Genomic DNA, 15,296 nt, shown 5'->3' with positions numbered 1-15,296 from the left:
TACATTTGGAAGTAGAACGCTAGTTATCAGCTGGTGGTTTGGCGCGCCTTCTACAGCACGGCTTTATTGGGAAGGAGTGGCTTCTGTCACAAATACACCAACTGGGAATATCAGAGTCCATCTCTAGAAACCATTTGGGAATAGATTCACACTGTTTAGACTCTATAGTCGGGAATTAAACTATTTTTAAAGGGTTCAAAAAGACGGGACCTCGCATGCTCTCGATTGCAGTGCATGGCTGACGAGATGGCACTGAAAATGAGGTCACATAAAATGAAGACGAGCTGGTAGCCGCGAAGTTGGCGGCGCAAGACAATAATTCAAATTAAAGCAGTGATCAGGTTTACTGTGTGGTAGGACTAATGCTCAACTGACAGAGACAAATGACTGGACATTAAGTTCTTTTGTATCAATATTGCATAATATGATAATACGATACCCTTATCCCTTTCCTCTACGGGGTCAACTATGAAGTGAAACGAATCTTTGTTGTGAGTTTTTACGACCGTATGCCCTTCCTGACGTCCACCTCATCAGAGGAATTAAAGAGATGTAACGAATGACATGATATGAGTATTGGTAACAAAACAGACTATATTTAATTTATATGTAGGCCTAAAAGGCGTGTTCACCATTTATTGACTTTGTACATTTAGAATCACTGCCTTCCGACAAAAATAGCCAGTATAACTAAAATACATTCATAAGTTTGTTAAAGAATTGTGTAAAGTGTTTACATGTCAGAAGTCATGTGTTCGCTGCACAAAATTTGAGGTAAATACGGTATTCACAAATTTGTGTGATGTCATCACAGCTGCAGTAAGGCTTGTACCTGCGTTGAAGCGTAATCGTTATTCTTCTCTGACAAATTACATTGGGGGAGTCTAGTATGCAAGATTTATTTTTTCATTTTCTTTGTCTAGAAAAGCCAAAGAGGGGTCTAATACACAAGTAAATATGGTAATTATTCAGCTACAGGCAAATTATGAGATATAGAATTGAATAATTCATTCCTAAAAAACAAGTTGAGTACATAACAGTACACTTTCTATCAATATTGCTTCAGTTCATTACATGAGAAAGGGAAAGATGACCACTCAAAGTACATACCCAAACGACCATGATCTCCTTCACCCCATGTGTACAGTTCCCCTTCTTCCGTGATAGCTGCACTGTGTCGATAACCAGCATGTATAAATTTTACAACTTTGCCAGACAAGGCTCCACCAATAAGTCGAGGAAGTTTCTGAGTAGTGCAGTTACCGTGTCCAAGTTTACCATAGTCCCCTGTAAAAAAAGAAAGTAATAATAATTTTTTTTTTTAAATAAGAAAAGTTCCTTAGTAAACAACATAGCTATAGACATGATACTGTATAAGCTTTTGGGCTTATGCTGTGTCAAGAAAACAAGGTGAAATTCTTTACGTTTCGCAGAGAACTGTGCTCTGTATCATCAGAAGAAAATCTCGACTGTCCACGACAAAGGCTTTTTAAACAATGACTTTTTGAAATTTAGACGTTATAATAGAAGTGAAAATGGCATGTTCATTCGTCACCAGATGGCTCCCCAGACGTGGCATAGCGCTAGCGTTCGAAGCGGAAGTTGACCGAACCATCAGAATCAGTCTAAGAGGGTCACATAACATGTGTACGTGTAACATTTTTTTTTTTTTGCTATGGGCTTTACGTCGCACCGACACAGATAGGTCTTATGGCGACGATGGGATAGGAAAGGCCTAGGAGTTGGAAGGAAGCGGCCGTGGCCTTAATTAAGTTACAGCCCCAGCATTTGCCTGGTGTGAAAATGGGAAACCACGGAAAACCATTTTCAGGGCTGCCGATAGTGGGATTCGAACCTACTATCTCCCGGATGCAAGCTCACAGCCGCGCGCCTCTACGCGCACGGCCAACTCGCCCGGTGTACGTGTAACATATGACATTGACAGGTGTATGACATTGACACAAGCCTGGAATGAAACATCTGGCGATGAGGAACATACAAATTTGGAAGATTAAGGATTTATGTAGGTAGTTCCCTTTCCTGTTCCTTCACTATTATTATTTCGTCTCAGTGTTTTCCAAATTCATATGATCCTCATCAGCATCTAAATTTCAAAAAGTCATTGTTTAAGAAGCCATTGTCGTGGACAGTCGAGATTCTCTTCAGATGATGCAGAGCACAGTTCTCTGCGAAACGTTAAGAATTTCACCTTATTTTCTTGACATGGCATAAGCCCAAAAGCCTATACAGTATCATGTCAATAAGAACGGGCCGTGAAAGCATCAATGGCAACATAGCTATATATCTTGCACAAAAATATAAGAAGACAGTTATAGAGCCTCATCAATATTTTAACAATAAAAGTATATACTTTCAGAACAAGCAACAATATTTGCTGTAAACACAGCGTATCACTGAATTATACCGGCTTATTGGCAAAGTGTGTATTAGGCAAATGTTTATTAAAGAATAAGATGTGAGATTATAAATGATTATAACAAGGAGAAAACTGATGCTAATTCTGTGGTACAAGATTCCGCTCAGTTTCCACGTCAGGAGGTAATGCACGACTATTCTTACATTTAAATTTGAAAATATCAATTAATTTTCAATGAATGACACTGTTGCAAGATTTCTGCAGATTTTTTTTGCTTTACGTCGCACCGACACAGATAGGTCTTATGGGGACGATGGGATAGGGAAGGCCTAGAAGTGGGAAGGAGACAGCCGTGGCCTTAGTTAAGGTATAGCCCCAGCATTTGCCTGGTGTGAAAATGTCAAACCACAGAAAACCATCTTCAGGGCTGCCAAGAGTGAGATTCGAGCCCACTATCTCCCGGATGCAAGCTCACAGCTGTGCGACTCTAACCGCACGGCCAACTCGCTCGGTGATTTCTGCAGCAAAGTCATTGCCTATTCATCTACTTGCCAAAATTCAAATCTAAGTTATACGCTACAGAAAATGTCTTCCACTGAGCTCGATAGCTGAAGTCGCTTAAGTGTAGCCAGTATCCAGTATTCGGGAGATAGTGGGTTCGAACCTCACTGTCAACAGTCCTGAAGATGGTTTTCTATGGTTTCCCATTATCACACCAGGCAAATGCTGGGGCTGTACCTTAATTAAGGCCACAGCCACTTCCCACTCCTAGCCCTTTCCTATCCCATCGTCACCATAAGACCTATCTGTGCTGGTGCGAAAAAAAACTTGTAAATTAAAAAAAAAAAATGTCTTCCAGACGTGTATGACAAGTAGAAACATATACAGTACTATTATCTACCAGTGCTTAAAAAAAAAACTTAATATATTGCTGCTCTTGTAATAATTACCGTCCCCATCCACCCATGTGTAATTTCCCCCGAAAGCTTTTTAGGACATATTTTCTGAATATTATTATTCTTGCATTTTTTGCATGCCATGTTATTTCCACTAGCCTCTTTGGTAAAAAATTGGACACCCCTTGCACCTAACAAGCTGTTTCCTGAAATCAAAGCATCTGTAAATACCTGTGCAAATGGAAATTCCAAGGCCATTAATCATTCCTTCCAATTGCCTGCTACCCTAACATGCCACCGGGCAGGACTAGAGATAAGGAAAGAAAACAGCCGCATTCAGTCCCTTATAGCAGCAAGATGTGCGAGTTTTAAAGTGACGTACAAAATGGGACCAAAGAATGGTAGTTATACAACACAGTTTAAACTTACAGTTGTTTATTTTGCAGAAAATAACAAAATCAAGTGTGTGGGAAGAGAGCTTGGTGTAGACTAAAAATTGATTGGCTATTGGCAGGCTCAGAAAGAAGAATTTAAGAAAGCTAAATCCACTTTTTGAATGTTTCTTAGCGCAAAGTGCACAAAATTTCCTGAGGTCAAGAAAGAAGTGCTTGACTATGTAGTGGAACTGAGAAATGTCAGCATTGCTCCCTCGAGTTCTGTCCTCTAATTTTAAGGAAGGAAAAAAAATAAAGGAGAAATTATGAGAGTAAATACAATAATTATTTTTGCCCCGATTTTCATAAGAATATATACCAGAGGTCCCACATCTAAACACCTCTTTCATTTTCATTTTGTAGAAAAAAACTTTCCTAAATTAACAGTATTATGCTTACCATCACCCCAGCTGTATATTTTGCCATCATCTGTTAAGGCCAGAGAGTGACCATCACTGCCTTTCGCAGAGGATACTTTTCTCACAGTACCATCGATTGCTACCCGCTTTGGTTGAAGTTGATTGTTTGAATCTCCAAGTCCCAAGCGGCCATAGCTTCCTTTTCCACAAGCACTTAAAGAACCATTTGTGTGGATGATAAATGAGCAATACTGGCCAGCCTCTACCTAAAAGTAGTAGTAGTAGTAATCTGACTGTACTTCCAGAAAAAAAAAATACATTTAGCGAAGATCAGGTCAATGGAATACTACAATACCTTACCTGCTGAACTTGGGTGAATGATCTAGCCAATCTAGGAATCAAGATTTTTTCTTGACTTTCCTCAGCCACTTGATGAGAGGAATTACTACCACATACATAAACATCACACTTATCTGACATACTAGTACACATTGGTCCTGGAGGTTCTCGTTTGTCAACACCCAAGCACGAGTGAGTATAGTCACAGGCCAAAGTCACCACCTAGTAAAAAAAAAAAAAAAAAAAAAATATGTATATATAAAATTTCAGTAAAATTCAGAATACACACCACAAAAATTATCTGCAGTAATATAACCAGAGCTGCAGAATTCTTTATTTTGACTATTTAGTTTATAAGTATAAAATTAAATAATGATAATAAATGATAATAAAAGTACATAAATGAAGGGCATGATTAGCTCAGTGGCTAAGCTGCTGATCTCCCACGCGGAAGACTGAGGTCTGAATCCCGATTGATCCCAGGACAAAATTTTCATCCCTAGAATCAGGTGGCATCAGGAAGGGTATCTGGTGTTAAACCCCATGATAAAAACCAAAATAAGTCTGAGTGGCTCCGGCAATCCCAGAAATAATAGGGATAAGTTGAATGCAGGTTTTTTAATAAAAGAGCAACAATATAAAACAAATCAAATAGGTATTTCTAGCCTATTCACAGAAAAACAACTTTCAGCATGGAAATACATTGTTTTATTCATCATCATCATCATCATCATTGCTGACCATCTCCAGTTGCCTGGGTGTGATGTATGTGCCCCCCCCCCCCCCCAAAATGTAGCTGAGTATGGAAATCTACAGTACTGAAAGTAAAGACAAGATTCGCCTGGTGGTATATGAACCACGATTTACACCACAGCAGAAGAGAGAGATTTGAGAATGAAGTCTAATACCCTATGCGTTATGCTGTGTAAGTGATTTACTGTAATTAAATGGGGTCAAGATTGCAAAAGAAATGGTGATGACCAGCAGAATGGACTCTATGTTCCCACCCGGGGTTGTAATAGAAAATTATCAAAAACCACTTCTAAGGCAGCCTACAATGAGACCAAAACCCAACTCTCTACTTAGTTATAATAGAGTAAATTAATGTATTATCTGGGTCCACCTTTTCAAGACAAAATGTAAAGAGTTTAAATTAAATAAATGATTTTTTTTTCCTTGCTAGTTGCTTTACGTCGCACCGACACAGATAGGTCTTATGGCAACGATGGGACAGGAAAGGGTTAGGAGTGGGTAGGAAGCGGCCGTGGCCTTAATTAAGGTACAGCCCCAGCATTTGCCTGGTGTGAAAATGGAAAACCACGGAAAACCATTTTCAGGGCACACATAAATGATTAGGGACTAGTTTTGACCTAGTACTAGGTCATCGTCAGCCTAAAGCAAAATTAAAACACAAATACAGAAGAAATTAAACAATGTAAAGACATATAAGGTCTCGTAAAATTACATACCATGTGAGATATTCTGCAGCACTATGTTAAAAAATAACTTTCTGAAAGAGATTCATAATAAGTCCAGTGCACATTAAAAAGATGTTATAGATAGGAATCCTTAAGTTGCTGGATAAGGAGATTAGAATAAGCTGGCTTCTTTAAGATGCAGGTATCCAACTGAAGAACCACTGAGCCGAAGTTACGTCATTTATTTATGAATAAAGTCCAGTGCGGCGTATAGCATTAAAAAGTCCAGTGCGCACTAAAAAGATGTTATAGGAAAGAATTCTTGAGTTGCTGGATAAGGAGATTAGAATATGCTGGCTCCTTTAAGATGCTGGTATCCAATTGAAGAACCACTGAGCCAAAGTCACGTCGTTTATTTACGATTAAAGACCAGTGCTCCGTATAGCATTAAAAAGTTGATAGGGATGGAAATTTTTCAGTTGTGGGTCAAGGAATTCAACATATGCTGGCTTCTTAAATTTGCTGCTGTATGTTCAAAGAACAACTGAGATGAAGTTACGTCGTTTTTTAAGATTTCATAGACGTAAAAACACATGGATGCTGGAAAGGCTCTTCAGGTTTTTGGAACTTGAAGGAAGGTAATTGTTGCGCGTGGAGGCTTACGAATCCAGAGATGCACTACATTGTGTTAAAAAATAGGGATCCATAAAAAGATCCAGTGCACCATATAAAAGTAACAAGTTGTAAAAGTAATCCTTAAGTTGTTGGTCATGGAAATCAAAAAAGGTTGGTTTTCGAGCGATGCTGCTGTTCATTCAGAGATCAATTGAAAATACAGTATCGTAACATTGCCTTCTCAAGTTTATAAACTTGAAATAAATGTCGATGCGAAGTAAGATGCTGGAAGATAGCTCTTCTGTTTCCATGATGACATTTGGCGGTAGCTTGCCTGTGCCTGACCGAGTCAACAGTACACCTAGCGGCACTGCAACTTTTGACGTCAGCTGTTGGTTGGGGTTTGCCTTTCTTGTTTCCAGTAGTACTCTGATGAGCTCCATATTCCCCCTGATTATCGCGAGTGTGAGTGGAGAATTCCTCAGGTAGAGTGCCTCACAATATGCATTCCCCTTCTCCACCAGCATTTGTAACGTTGTCTAAATTAGCATCTGGCCGCATGCATAGAGCATGCAACACGTTCTTCCCATTACACTTGCAATCGCCATCATCTGTGAAATCAAAGGCTTTGTCATCTTCACTGTATTCCATCTTCGCCCGAACACTGGGATTGCCCCCATATTCAAGCAAAAGTTCACACATTTTAGGTGCCCCTTGGCAGGGAACCATTAGTGCTAGTACATGAAGTGGACTTAGGCCTCCATCTAGGAAACTGGAACCATATCTGCTTAGTTCATACAGGCTACTGTTACGATGGGCTCGCCACACCCAAAAGCATTTTATACCTACTACCAGGTTCAAAATTATACACGAATATTCCAAACACATTTTTATAAGTTGGCACCAAAAAATGCAAATGCGTGCATTATTCGGCATTAGGTTGTTATTGTCCTTATAATATCTGAATCCCTTTATACTTCAGTGTAATGCATGGCATAAATTATTAAATCATAACAGGGGTGTGAATCACGTGTTGAGGATAGTTATACATGAAACACATTCCATTTATGGCTAATTAAGTTTAAAGAAAATATTTGCATTATTGAAGATGTAAAGAATATTGGAAACCACACAGTAGGGGGAAAAAGAAGGATATCCATGGAAGTAAATATTCACGACTGGCAATAACGTAAAACTTAGCTTCAAGAAACAAATAGTATTCGCTGGCCATTTTATGGTCAAAAAGCAAAGCATCTGGACTTCAAAAATAGAGTGAGAAATTATGAGAATGAAAAGAAGCAATACAGATATGCAGTTACAAGTGAAAAGTACCAGCTATGAGCCTTAGCTAGAACAGCATCTGAAGATTATGACAAGAGAAAAGACTGTTGTTTTAAATATATTATGTAGGATTTCCTTCCCTGCGAACCATGTGACCATGCTGCAGTGGGGAGGCTTGCGTGTCCCAATGATGCAGGTAGCTGAGCCGCAGGTGCAACCATATAGGATGGGTATCTGTTGAGAGACCAGACTAACGAATGGTTCATCGAAAGGGGGGTAGCAGCCTTTCGGAAGTTGCAAGGGCGGCAGTCTAGATGATTGACGGATACGGCCTTGTAATAATACTCAACATGGCTTAGCTGTGTTGATACTGCTACACGGCTGAAAGCAACGGGAAAAAACAGCCGTAACTAACTCCCGAGGGCATGCAGCTCTCTCTGCATGAATGATGTACTGACGATGGCTTCCTCCCGGATAAAATATTCCGGAGGTAAACTAGTCCCCCATTCGGATCTCTGGGTGGGGACTACACGAGAGGGGGCGATCATCAGGAAGATGCATACTGACATTCTGCGAGTCGGAGCGTGGAATTTTAGAAGTTTGAATCGTTGTGGTAGATTAGAGAATCTGAAAAGGGAGATGGATAGACAAAAGTTAGATGTAGTTGGTACAAGTGAAGTACGTTGGCAGGAAGAACAGGATTTTTGGTCAGGCGACTACCGAATTATCAACACAAAATCAAACAGGGGAAATGCAGAAGTTGGTTTAATAATGAATAAGAAAATAGGGCAGCGGGTAAGCTACAACAACCAGCATAGCGAAAGAATTATTGTCATCAAGACAGACACCAAACCAATGCCCACCACAATAGTGCAGGTCTATATGCCTACTAGCTCAGCGGATTATGAGGAAGTCGAAAGAATATATGAAGAGATAGAAGATTTCATACACTATGTAAAAGGTGACGAGAATCTAATTGTGATGGGAGACTGGAATGCAGTGGTAGGCCAAGGAAGAGAAGGTAATACAGTAGGATAATTCGGATTGGGACAAAGGAACAAAAGAGAAAGTCGGCTGGTTGAATTCTGCACTGATCATAATTTAGTCCTTGCTAATACTTGCTTCAAACACCACAAATGACGGCTGTATACGTGGACGAGACCTGGAGACACTGGAAGGTATCAAATAGACTTCATTATGATTAGGCAGAGATTCAGAAACCAGGCGTTGGATTGCAAAACTTTCCCAGGAGCAGACGTGGACTCTGACCATAACTTGTTGGTTATGAAATGCCATCTGAAGTTGAAGAAATTGACGAAAGGAAAGAATGCAAAAAGATGGGATCTAGACAAGTTGAAAGAAAAGAGTGTGAGGGATTATTTCAAGAAACATGTTGCACAAGGACTAAATGAAAAGGCTGAAGGAAACACAATAGAGGAAGAGTGGATAGTCATGAAAAATGAAGTCAGTAGGGCTGCTGAAGAAATGTTAGGAAGGAAGAAAAGATCATCTAAGAATCAGTGGATAACTCAGGAGATACTAGACCTGATTGATGAACGACGAAAATACAAGAATGCTAGAAATGAAGAGTGCAGAAAAGAATACAGGCGATTAAAGAATGAAGTGGATAGAAAGTGCAAGGTAGCTAAGGAAGAATGGCTGAAGGAAAAGTGCAAGGATGTCGAAGGTTGTATGGTTCTAGGAAAGGTATATGCTGCATACAGGAAAATCAAGGAAACCTTTGGAGAAAGGAAACCTAGGTGTATGAATATTAAGAGCTCACGTGGAAAGCCACTTCTAGGGAAAGAAGACAAAGCAGAAAGATGACAGGAACATATCCAACAGTTGTATCAAGATAAAGAAGTAGATAATTTGGTTCTGGAACAAGAAGAGGCTGTTGATGCTGATGAAATGCGAGATCCAATTTTGAGGTCAGAGTTTGACAGAGCTGTGAGCGATCTAAATAGGAACAAGGCACCTGGAATTGATGACATTCCCTCTGAATTACTGACTGCCTTAAGAGAAACCAGCATGACAAGGTTATTCCATTTAGTGTGCAAGATGTATGAGACAGGAGAAGTCCCAGCCGATTTTAGGCAGAATGTTGTTATACCTATTCCCAAGAAAGGCGGTGATGACAGGTGTGAAAACTACCGCACCATCAGTTTAGTATCTCATGCCTGCAAAATTTTAACATGTATTATTTACAGAAGAATGGAAAAACAAGTTGAAGCTGAGTTGGGAGAAGATCAGTTTGGCTTCAGAAGAAATTTAGGAACACGTGAAGCAATCCTGACTTTACGTCTGATCTTAGAGGATCGAATCAAGAAGGACAAGCCCACGTACATGGCATTCGTAGATCTAGAAAAGGCATTCGATAATGTTGATTGGACCAAGCTATTTAAGATTCTGAAGGCGATTGGGATCAGATACCGAGAATGAAGAATTATCTACAATCTGTATAAAAATCAGTCTGTAGTAATAAGAATCGAGGGCTTTGAAAAAGAAGCAGCAATCCAGAAAGGAGTGAGGCAAGACTGCAGTTTGTCCCCCCTCCTTTTCAATGTTTACATAGAACAGGCAGTAAAGGAAATCAAAGAGGAATTTGGAAAAGGAATCACAATCCAACGAGAGGAAATCAAAACCTTGAGATTTGCCGATGATATTGTTATTTTATCTGAGACTGCAGAAGATCTTGAGAAGCTGCTGAATGGTATGGATAAAGTCTGGGGTAAGGAGTACAAGATGAAAATAAATAAGTCCAAAACAAAAGTAATGGAGTGCAGTCAAACGAAGGCAGGTGATGCAGGTAATATTAAATTAGAAACTGAAGTCTTAAAGGAAGTAAATGAATATTCTTACTTGGGTAGTAAAATAACTAACGATGGCAGAAGGACATAAAATGCAGATTAGCACAAGCAAGGAAGAGCTTTCTTAAGAAAAGAAATTTGCTCACTTCAAACATTGATATAGGAGTTAGAAAGATGTTTTTGAAGACTTTTGTGTGGAGTGTGGCATTGTATGGAAGTGAAACATGGACAATAACTAGCTCGGAAAGAAAGAGAATAGAAGCTTTTGAAATGTGGTGTTACAGAAGAATGCTGAAGGTGAGATGGATAGATTGGATCACGAATGAAGAGATACTGAATCGAATTGGCGAGAGGAGATCGATTTGGCTAAATTTGAAGAGAAGAAGAGATAGAATGGTAGGACACATAAGACACCCAGGACTTGTTCAGTTGGTTTTTTTTTTCTTTTTGCTAGTTGCTTTAAGTTGCACCGACACAGATAGGTCTCATGGCGACGATGGGACAGGAAAGGCCTAGGAGTTGGAAGGAAGCGGCCGTGGCCTTAATTAAGGTACAGCCCCAGCATTTGCCTGGTGTGAAAATGGGAAACCACGGAAAAACATCTTCAGGGCTGCCGACCGTGGGGCTCGAACCCACGATCTCCCGGATGCACAGTTGGTTTTTGAAGGAAGTGTAGGTGGTAAGAACGGTAGAGGTAGACCAAGGTATGAATACGATAGGCAGATTAGAGCAGATGTAGGATGCAATAGTTACGTAGAAATGAAAAGGTTAGCACAGGATAGGGTGGCATGGAGAGCTGCATTTAACCAGTCTATGGACTGATGCCTCAAACAACAACATGTAGGATTTATTTAATGTAAATAAAAAACAAATGGAAGCTAATGTTTAATTATTTTTTATATAATTTCCCCTATTAAAATTAGCATACAGAGATTATTTCTATTTATACAGTATTATGATAAAGCAGCACTGAAATCAGAAAAAAAACTGTTTTCATTATTGTGCAGAACATTAATAAAATAGCAACAAGCTCAGCCTAACCTCCTGCATGAGACACATGGCACCCTGGTAGAGCAATATCCGCCCCTTGTCATCCGGCACTGGAGCATGGTGAGATTTGCCAGTTGCCATAAGCGCCAGAGCCTCCAAAAAGACAGCCCCAGTGATGCTTGCTGAGCTACACAAGGCTGAGGCACTCAGAGCCATATCCACCCATTCTAGTAAGTGACTGAGAGAACCTCGTTGTAGAGCCAATTCCAACAATAGTTCACATGCCAACATCTGACCTGAAAAGTAAAGAACACATTACAGTATGGAAAGAAATAAACAGTCAAAGCACTAAGATAAGAGAGACGAAAAAGTTGGAAAATCTTCAGGGCTCAACCACATTTTTTTAATGAAAAAGGTTACAATTTCAAATAATAGAGCAAACAGCTGTAACTACTGCAGTCCATGGAACTGATAATTGTGTCGTTTTGTTCCTTACAGCAATAATCGTAAGAACACTCTGTGAACATAGCATGAAATCCTGAAAGCATGTCAATTTCAATATTATAGCCTGTCAGCTTAAAGTAAATCAAAACCTGACAAATTTTTGCAGGATATTTCAAATATTTAACCTTGTCTGTCTGTTAGGTCATCAGCCAGGAGGCTGGTTGGATCCTCAAATAGCACCACCAAAGGTTATGCGGTTATAAGGAAACCCCAAAAACCAATGGCAGCACCAAAATGAGGCGTACTAGGCAAGATGAAGAGTGAGGTAGTTTGCCATTGCTTTCCTCACTGTGTCAGGAAGTACTATTGCAGCACGACTGACCCTATGAGCAGCACCTTTCATAACACTCAGATGCACTAGTCATGTGCTGAATGTCATTACTCAGCACTACCCATACCCCAGCAACTTCCATATTGTCACAGCCATGGATGTTGACTGGGACTTCGGTGGAAGCTACACTTTACTCTGGCCTGTGCCAGAACCTTATGAACCTGAAGTTTGCAACTGAGATACAATGTGACTTTGAATTCTCCAGTCTGTCAAATAATAAATATAACTACATTATTATTATTATTATTATTATTATTATTATTATTGCCTATGTGATGGTAAGACGTGTCAATATATACGTGTGTTTATTTTAAGATTTCATTTATCATGAACTCCATATTAGAAAGTGAGCACGTTTAATGTTATAATATTCATACTTTCGATTTATATTTGTGATTACTACTTTTGTTGGCTTCCCAATAAAAAAAATAAAGATAAGTGCTTCATTAAGTTGAGTCAATTTATAGATTATAAGGTTGGTTCAAAGACCATACGACATAATAGACAAGAATTATAATTTTGAATGATACAAGTCACGGCCAGTTAGAATCCCTTGTTGGCATGATAACTGATACAGCGATTCAGTGCAATTCAGTGGAATTTTCCCGAATGTATAGGAAAACGTTTGGCAACGGTGACAACAGAGTTGAATATGATGATGCTGAAGCAGGGAAACATATGAATTGCGTGGCCATAACAGAAACAGAAGTAGATAGTGAGAGTAATGACATAATGGATGTGACAGTTGATACCAGTCAGGAGTTAATGGAATTTCAGTGTACGGAAGAAGAGCAGCTTGAGATTGCTAGGGCTTTGCTGAAAAGTATCCTGACTATTCTACATAAGAATTTGAAGTTGGAAATTCAGTATGGTTTGAAGAAATTGGAAGAAGCTCTTGATGCCGAAACATCATACAAAACATCACGGAAAAGAAATCTATGGAGATACAGTATACGAATTTGACTATTACAGAGAAGTTTTCCAGCTAACTCATTCTTGGTTGCTCGTCAGGTGGGACTTAGCACACGAGGGCGAAACGCAGGCAACCAAGAATGAGTTAGCTGGAAAATTTATAATGTCCAATAACGGACCATTATATTGGTATTATAAATTTACTCATTCGGGGAAAAATATTCTAGATTCCCTATGGGAATCAACATCTACATCATATTACAGAGAAGATCGAATTGCCCAGAGCATCGTTAGTGGCAAATAAAAATACTGAGAGGAGGAATGGACGCAGGCTATATCTAAGAAGACTATGAGAGAAGTGAAGAAGAAGAAGAGGAAGAAGAAGATTGAAATTTTTTTATCCAAACAGGATGGATATGATTGAAGAGTAACAGAGGTTACTGAAAGTATAAAAATGTATGAGAAGCAAAATTATGGAGTATCAAGAAGTCGTCCAGAAGCAGTATTTATTAAACCTAGGAATGGTTTGAAAGGTATACGGTGTAAGGTAAAGCCGGAAGATAGTGGGATGGGCATTCGATCAATTCGGAAAACTGCAGCTGGAGCAATTCTTCTCGAATTCAATAAAACCACGTAAAAATATAATAGGGAAAATTTTAATAAATCTCTTATAGATGCTCTTGGAGAGGACGGTGCTTTGCTGAAAAGTATCCTAACAATTCAACATAAGAATTTGAAGTTGGAAATTCAGCATGGTTTGAAGAAATTGGAATACCAATATAAATGTTCTGTTATTGGACATTATAAATTTTCCAGCTAACTCTTCCCTGGTTGCCAGCATTTCGCCCTCATGCACTCATTTTTTAAATTATTTATTTTACGCCCACATTGGAGCATTATATATGTCAAGTCTTATGAATATTGGTTACAAATTTGGTTGATGTTTCTTCTTTTGTTCCCAGAAATGTTTCATTCTCTCTGACCTGGCTGCCTGTTCGTCAGTTATGTTGTACTGTTTGCGTGTATAGGTCTTCAGTTTAAGTCTCAAGTCATTATTTCTCAGGATCCTCTTCTCTTCTCTGTTTTCAGCCCTGAAGATGGTTTTCCATTTTCACACCAGGCAAATGCTGGGGCTGTACCTTAATTAAGGCCACGGCTGCTTCCTTCCAACTCCTAGGCCTTTCCTATCCCATCATTGCCATAAGACCTATCTGTGTCGGTGCGACATAATGCCAATAACAAAAAGTTTCCTTTTTTTGCCACTATGTCATTATTATGTACTTACGTGAATTGTTCTTTCATTAGTACATGTTTATTTCACTTCAGGTCGTACTGTCAGCTCATAACGGGAAGAATATTTTCCAGTGTCAGTACCAGTACTTCAAACCTACGTGTCCAACTTATCTGATGTACCCTATTTGACTTTTCAGGAAAATCCCATGCCGGAATTTTACGCCAAATGATGATTAACCGCAAATGAGTTGAATCAATCGCGTGTAGATTATATTTATGTGTCTTTTAAATGTAAATATTTTAAATATCTGAATTGCTCGAATAATTTACACATCCAAGGTTTTTGCCTGTATTTTTTCATCAAGAAAGTGCGTTAATTACACAAGAAAATACGATAATTAGTACTAGTTTCAACCCCACATACATTGGGTCATCTTCAGCCAAGATCCAATTGGAAAACATAATGCTCACATACAACCAATAATAAAGAAAACAATCTAGTATGTCTCAATTTAAAATCCAAGCCTAAAATATGGATGAAGTCCGACAACACATCCAAACTTGAAACCAAATGACACATCAAAACTGCTGCGGCTGGAGCCGAACTATGCCGTCACTCCTACAGCAACCAAACATTCCCAAGTTGATCTGGGAGTTGGCATTCCCAATCTTTATAGTAAAGCCACTTGCTTTATAAATGATGTCTTGTTGAATAGTATGTAGCTTGAAGGGGAACATTCATAACTTGAATAAGTATTCCTTTTCATTAGAAGTAGTGATCTATTATTATTATTATT

General features: G+C 39.1%; 1 protein-coding gene across 1 annotated transcript in view; it reads right to left on the bottom strand.

Moving 5' to 3' along the window:
* LOC136858059 (probable E3 ubiquitin-protein ligase HERC1) overlaps positions 1 to 15,296 on the bottom strand; it is an 850,878-nt gene that overhangs the window by 790,277 nt on the left and 45,305 nt on the right. The window contains exons 4-7 of the mRNA XM_068225263.1: positions 11,571 to 11,815; positions 4,427 to 4,627; positions 4,107 to 4,332; positions 1,111 to 1,287 (exon numbers count right to left, since the gene is read on the bottom strand). Coding sequence (XP_068081364.1) covers positions 1,111 to 1,287; positions 4,107 to 4,332; positions 4,427 to 4,627; positions 11,571 to 11,815 — 849 coding nt within the window. The remainder of the gene's footprint in view (positions 1 to 1,110; positions 1,288 to 4,106; positions 4,333 to 4,426; positions 4,628 to 11,570; positions 11,816 to 15,296) is intronic.

This window comes from Anabrus simplex, chromosome 1 (assembly GCF_040414725.1).
Source record: "Anabrus simplex isolate iqAnaSimp1 chromosome 1, ASM4041472v1, whole genome shotgun sequence".
NCBI classification, from domain to species: domain Eukaryota; kingdom Metazoa; phylum Arthropoda; class Insecta; order Orthoptera; family Tettigoniidae; genus Anabrus; species Anabrus simplex.
The sequence above is the reverse complement of the archived record's forward strand: the minus strand, read 5'-3'. Positions and strand labels throughout refer to the sequence as shown.